This window comes from Primulina eburnea, chromosome 18, assembly GCF_022965805.1.
Source record: "Primulina eburnea isolate SZY01 chromosome 18, ASM2296580v1, whole genome shotgun sequence".
In the NCBI taxonomy this organism is placed as follows: domain Eukaryota; kingdom Viridiplantae; phylum Streptophyta; class Magnoliopsida; order Lamiales; family Gesneriaceae; genus Primulina; species Primulina eburnea.
In genome coordinates, this window is record NC_133118.1 from 28979906 (window position 1) to 28986469 (window position 6564).

The 6564-nt window shown below is 36.7% G+C and overlaps 1 protein-coding gene across 1 annotated transcript; it reads right to left on the minus strand.

Moving 5' to 3' along the window:
• Nucleotides 1-697: 697 nt before the first annotated feature.
• LOC140819001 (peroxisomal membrane protein PEX14-like) lies at nucleotides 698-6196 on the minus strand. Its single transcript, XM_073178981.1, has 12 exons — nucleotides 6002-6196; nucleotides 4724-4971; nucleotides 4524-4572; nucleotides 4232-4419; nucleotides 3875-4067; nucleotides 3641-3733; nucleotides 2821-2891; nucleotides 2673-2715; nucleotides 2519-2586; nucleotides 2345-2389; nucleotides 2177-2245; nucleotides 698-1488 (listed from the first exon to the last, which is right to left on the minus strand). The coding sequence occupies exons 1-12, from the start codon at nucleotides 6057-6059 to the stop codon at nucleotides 1012-1014; spliced, it is 1602 nt and encodes a 533-aa protein (XP_073035082.1). The 5' UTR covers nucleotides 6060-6196; the 3' UTR covers nucleotides 698-1011.
• Between the last annotated feature and the right edge of the window lie 368 nt (nucleotides 6197-6564).

The window sequence follows — 6564 nt, forward strand, 5'->3', positions numbered from 1 at the left end:
CTCGTACATTAAATTAAACTTTATAGAAACTTTAAATCCTAATAAAAAGTAAAAAATGTGACAACAAAATTCTGCATAAACTTTGATTTCACACTGCACATACACACACATTCTCTTACTATTTTTTTTTTCTTCAAAATTTCTCCTCCTGTGTAAATGTTAATAATTATTTATAAAATTATTCAAAATGATACATCCTTTATTATATAGTTTTCAACTTCATTCTAATATATATTTTTAGTAATTTTTTTTTCAAATTTAATTTATAAAGTAAAAAAAAATATTTTAACGTGCATGCAGACATACTAGTACACAAATATAGTCGGGTGGGATGTTATATATTTAGAGATACATGTCAAAATGGACTACGCTCGTCGCTATTACACACACCATTCTTGCCACATCGCCTTCAACTCATTGCCACACGAGCTATTCAATGCTATCCTTGCGCTTAGTAGGGGAGCGTCGAGCGCGCGCTAACATTTATTTTTATATGTGAGATCCATTCTTAAGGTGGCATCGAATTTTCTGCCACACCTCCCTTGTCACCTTCTTATTGCATTGAATTAAATGGATCATTTATTTCCTCCAGGTAAAGCCAAAGTCAATATAGTCACAACTGAAGAAGATAGACAACCAAAAACCAAAACGGTACAAGAAATTTCGAGGTTTTCACGAGCAGATCAGGTGTATTCGGTTGATGAAAACACATTGGATAGCCACAATAATTGATAGTGGAAGACGACCGGTTACATTGTCATCATGTCTCGTTTCACATAATAATTTGTAGGTGTGTCTACACGTCGAAATATACAGCAATATACGCTATAATCAAGTCAATGCAGATGCATGATCTTGGCAGTACTTTACAAATCTTACTAAAAAAAAGTGCAGAGACCAGGGTGATGAGTTCTTGAAACTGATAAGTTGTCTCATCCCTTTTATCAAGGACATTAAAGTGGTATATGTACCTGAATTCAAGATGTACTGATGTTCTTCAATCTTTCGGGCCTACAAATATGAGCCATTATCTTCCTTTTGTATCTCAGTTGAAGAAACTTGGGAATACTCACCATCGGTATCAACGAAACCACCTGATTCAGAGATTTTTGTGATTCTTTGCAACTCATCGGTTACATCTGGAGCACGAGCTAGTGATTGATCATCAGTCAATTCCTCTTTCTGATATGGTCGCTTCTTTGGCTGTCGTATAGCTGCAGCGGCTTCGAGCATCGCAACAGGTGGTGGCTGGGGAGGTATCCATGAATGCTGAACCGGTCGCTCAATACCCAACCTGTTGGAAGGTCCGGACTTCTGATCATTGTCGGATTCAATTTCTGTGATTCTAGGATTCTGTCGCTGCCACCAAGGCACTGGATCGTCTCCATTCAACTGCTTATCTGGGAGTCTGTAACTTGAAATGTTACCACTTTCTTGAGTATCGACAACGTTGGTGGAGCTGTTCTGAGATCGACTAAACCCCCAAGGCTGATTGCAACATGCAAAACATTATTGCTATTACCCTAAAGGTCTGCCACAATTGTTCTCATAACTTCAAAAAGTTTATGATCGTGCAAGAATACCGCGTGTCTATGCCAGAGTTCAATTAGCAACAAGATATTTGGATCACAGTAACTAAAGGAGCATGGACACACAAAGGAGCCAAGGTGATAAAAAAGCATAGGGGCACCGGACGAGTCACATGTCTTGAGATCAGGACATCAAGGCATTATATTGGGGAATCCGGACGTATCCAAAATTTATCACACAGAATTGAATATCTAACTTCCAATGCATTGACTAAATAAAAAACAGAAAACGTAATCTATTATACTGTGTTTCACATTGAATTTTAGAACCGTTCATTCATAATTGTGAGGCATACTTAAAACTCACCTCGAGCCTTTAAGGAGAGTCAAGGTGCATGTTTCGTGAAAGGAAGTATTGGCTTGTGTCTAGACATGTTTGAATAGCTTCATCCAAGTTAACAGAATATGATTTATGGTACTTATGTCTCCAGGATATAGATAAGACACAAAAGACAAGAAGACCATATAATACGGATGTATCAGATGAGTAGTTTTTAAAAATATCCTGCATCGCCAATTGACGTCGAAACAAGTAACAATTGACGTTTTTATTAGAAAGATATAATCGACAATTATGGGCAGCAAACCTTTGGCCTAGGCTCTGAACGAGGATTTAACACTGGTTGATCTGGATTTGACGAAGCATCATTGACATCCTGAGGCGACAACATGCAAAAATTGATACACCAATGGGGACAACTTCAAAACTATAAGCAAGAAATAAACAGAAACAGTATTAATAGCACTGGACTAACCCTGATATTGAAAGGGTTCTCCCCATTCTGAATCATATCCATGATCTGCAAAACAATTCCGCATATTATAAAGAAAAAAGGAAAAGCGAATATAGAAAAAGAGTTCAATGCCTCTTGAATATTATATGATTACAAAAGGCTTGACATATTTCCATGCTCAGGGACAGTAAATACCTCCCCATACGACTTAGATTGAACACCAACAGAAGGTTCCACGTATGCAGGCGGTGACAGAGATCTCGCTGCAAAGAGCACTCAAAATAACAAAAAGGTGATAGCCAACTCATTAAGAGCACGATAATTCAGCAACTGATGAAAGAATAGCAACCTGAATGTGAATCATTGTTTGCCTTGCCATTGCTATAAGGTAGCTGGAAAACCACAGCACATGTTAAAAATCAACATCAACCCCGCTAATAATCAAAAGATCAATCATCATCAATGGTACTGAAAAAGAAACATTATGACAAGCTCACTCGTGAACTGGTCAGTGAGACCCTTTGATAATCCTGTTCATCTACGATAATTCTTCTACTGATACTTTGACCTGATATGACCAGAAAAACAGAATCAGTTTACATAAATTACATCTTACAGATTCTGTGGAAACTAATGATGTTAAGCAGACACAAGAAAAGAATCTTGAAGAGAACAGTCTTTACACAGCAAGTAGAGAAGGATGAGTAAGGAAGGTATATCTGTGAAACACTTAGGTTGAAAACACACATATGACGAGGTCGGTAAACTCTAAGAACACACACAGGTTAGAACAGATGGCAGACTTTGACCCAAACTTCAATCAAGTGAACCCAGTGCTCCCAATCACAATTAGCTCCACAGATTGTGGTTTCAATGAAATGTGATCAGACAAACAAGAAATTAAAATATGATTTGCAGTTTAAATCCTCAGGTAGCAAATTGGAAGGCTGGATGTCACTTATAACATTGTCAAATATGCTGACACTGAATTACAAACTTGGACAGAGAGAAACAAAAGAGCTAGTAAATATGCCAAAATGAAATTAAAAGTAGCATTTAAGCAATGCACAAAGCTAATTCTAGTTATACTAGCTGTTGGTGGCTCTGTCAATGACGAGTAATCACAAACAACTTCATAATATTTATGACAAATCTACTCAAGTAAAGCTAGATTTCTGCCAATGAAACTCATAAATTCAGAATGCAGCAATAATAAATGGCTAAAAAACCATGTACAACTCGTTTCGAGAGAAAGATTAAAATCACTTACAAAAAAATAAAGGAGAAATAAAAATGGACAATGAGAAACTTCCTTACCCTCTTCCAACTTCTTTATAGAATTACTCATCGATTTCATTTCACGCACTTGCACATTCAAAGTGCTGATAAGCTCCTCGAAGAATCTCTTCTCTGAAAAAAACAGACCAAGTAAATCATGAATGCCACAGCAAGAAAACCACCACGTGAAGCAGTAACTGAGCAACAAAATCTGGAACAATAAACAAACAATTTGCACTATAAAACAATGGTTAGAGTCGATGAAAAATATACCTTCATTTGTTGCAATCAACATCTCCTGGCTTGCTCGGGCAACATCAGCAGCTGCTATAGCAGCAGCTTTTGCAGCGGCCGCAGCTTCTTCTTCAATACTTCGTTTATCGTTTTTCTTTAGCATCCCCTCTTCCTTTTCTTCTTCCAGTACAACCTTGCGAATCCATAACTTTAACCTTGGAGTAATTGCATTCTGACACAAGAATGTTACAGAAAATGTCACAAAAAAGTAGGAATATCAAACCTTCTGATGAGAGAAACTACATATATTACTGTACTAGTGTCAAGTGCAAGACAATGAAACTTGTATTGGAATTGTGTCGCCGAAGGGCACCTCTTCATTGGAACTATCTATACCTTGAAAAGTACTGCCGCTCCAGCACCGGATGCCGTAAAAAAACCTAAAGCAAAAAGAACATGAGACCAGTGAAATTGGGTGAATCGGCCCTTTTTTGGAACACTGCTAGCAGGTACGACAGATGTAGACTGCAGATTTTGAGCTGGAGGTTGCTGTTGAGCATTTGATGAAGCTTTTATCTGCTCATCTTTAGTTGTATGGTGGAGAAGGAAAAATCAGATACAATTAGCGCCTTGATTAACAAAAATAAGCAACTTCTGAAATAATTTGACATGGCCAAATACAAATTACCCGAATTAGTCACAACAGGCTGTGTTGTTGCAACAGGTGGGGAAGGATCCTGCTTTTTGCAAAGTACTAAGATTACGTACTTGGAAACTTCATAAGAAATAAATAAATGACTTCATGTGAAGGGCAATGAGATATAGTTTCTTCCTCGATATTAAACTTATTCTGCGCAAGATGGAAAAAGAGATAGGCGAGAGACATACTGGAACACGACGAAAAGCTTCGTCTATCTCCTCTTTTGTGAGTCCCTTCTTCTCAAGAAAAGATCTTCTGTAAATTACCGGAGATCCCCTAACTTTAGGATGTGAAAGAAACTTAACAGCATTTTCCACTTGATCTTCTCGAATCGGTTCGGAGTTCACAAACACGGAGGTTGGTGAACTTTCCTTTACAGCATCCACCTTAGTAACTTGATGATCAGCGATAGATGGTTGCATTGCTTGTGAGACCCCTATTCAAAATTAAACTTATTACAAATAGCAGGATTCGGGAAAAATCAACATGTTTAATATCTGAAAACATACTTCAGGTATGGCCTGATGGCCATAAGAAATAGCTATTTATCTCATCAAACATTTTATATCAGTTTAGTCACCAAAACAATCATCACTCTTTATAAATGTCCATAGTTGATGCAAAAATGTCACATTAAATTTGGTGAACTCCAATTCACTAACCATTACCATAAATACCAGTCATCAAATAAAAACAGAAAAATCAACAAAATGGTTTGTAAATTACTAGATTTAAAATGAATTACCAAAATTTCTGACTCCTAAATCTGGCATCACCTTTCATTCCATCAATAACAAGCACTACCTCGTAAATCAGCTCACCAAAATTCTTGCCAACCCCCCTAAACCCCAAGAAAGTTCTTGTTTTAGTAATTGAAAAACTCACAGTTTAAACTACAATTGTAATGAAGAAAATTATTTTCATGTACAGAAGTACTAAGATCGGATAATTCAGAGATCTAAGCGTGAGCTAACTCATTGTAATGGAGGTGGCTGAGGGTGCACAAACTTAGAGTTTTTTCCGCCAACTCGCGTTTTTAGAAAACTTTACATTAAATGACATCTTGTTTTTCTATTTTGATTTGTAGGTTCTCCTCCACATGCTAGGCCCATCCACGTAAACCAAACATCTAGAGCTTAAAGAGGGAACAGAAACACTCAAGAATGAAATATCCAAGCTCCATAATAAGTGGAAAAGTCAAATTTTATATGATAGTCATAGAAAATAAAGGCTGACAATTTTCACAAGAAATACAAATAGTTCATCTGGATTTCACAGACCAAACGACCAAACTTTAATTCAGGCCCACATCAGACTCAAATAGTCAGAAAATTTAACTATAATAAAAATCTACACAATTCATTCTTGCTCAAATTTCACAGCTTGAACTTTCTCCCCCTAAAAGTCATAAGAACGATTATGGGAAATCAAAGAACTTGAGTGGATGAAAACAAAAAAAACAAAACCTGGGTCCGGCGGATTTTGGCCTGCAGAGCTCGGAGGAGCGTCACCGGTGGCTGCCATAAGGATTTACTGTCGGCCTGGTGATGGATTTTGACGGGACTTTCAACTTAGAGAAGCTAAATTCTACGGTCAGTGGATAATCATATTTTGCAATCAGCCAATCCGGACCCCAAAATATTAAAGTTTTCTTAAAAATTCTAAAATGCTCCTCTAAAAATATCTGCATTTATAAAAATGAGTGAGTCTCATGTGAGATCGTCTCACGGATCATAATCCGTGAGACGGGTCAACCCTACCCATATTCACAATAAAAAGTAATACTCTTAGCATAAAAAGTAATACTTTTTCATGGGTGACCCAAATAAGAGATCCGTCTCACGAATATGACCCGTGAGACCGTCTCACACAAATTTTTGCCTATAAAAATTAGGCATTCATGAGAAAACTTTATATTAAGAAAAATATTATTTTACGTTCAAAATATTATTTTCATTTGTTAGTTATGTTACGACGAAATATTGTGTAATATATGATGATTTGAAGTAAATGACAAAATATTATTTTT

What these genes read in the sequence shown, in the direction of transcription:
- LOC140819001 (XM_073178981.1), bottom strand. Translation starts at nt 6,059, where the DNA reads ATGGCAGCCACCGGTGACGCTCCTCCGAGCTCTGCAGGCCAAAATCCG. An exon ending in GCCTGTTGTGACTAATTCGG is followed by an intron (nt 4,420 to 4,523) that starts GTAATTTGTATT and finishes ATACAACTAAAG; the next exon opens with ATGAGCAGATAAAAGCTTCA. An exon ending in GTTGATTGCAACAAATGAAG is followed by an intron (nt 3,734 to 3,874) that starts GTATATTTTTCA and finishes TGTTTTTTTCAG; the next exon opens with AGAAGAGATTCTTCGAGGAG.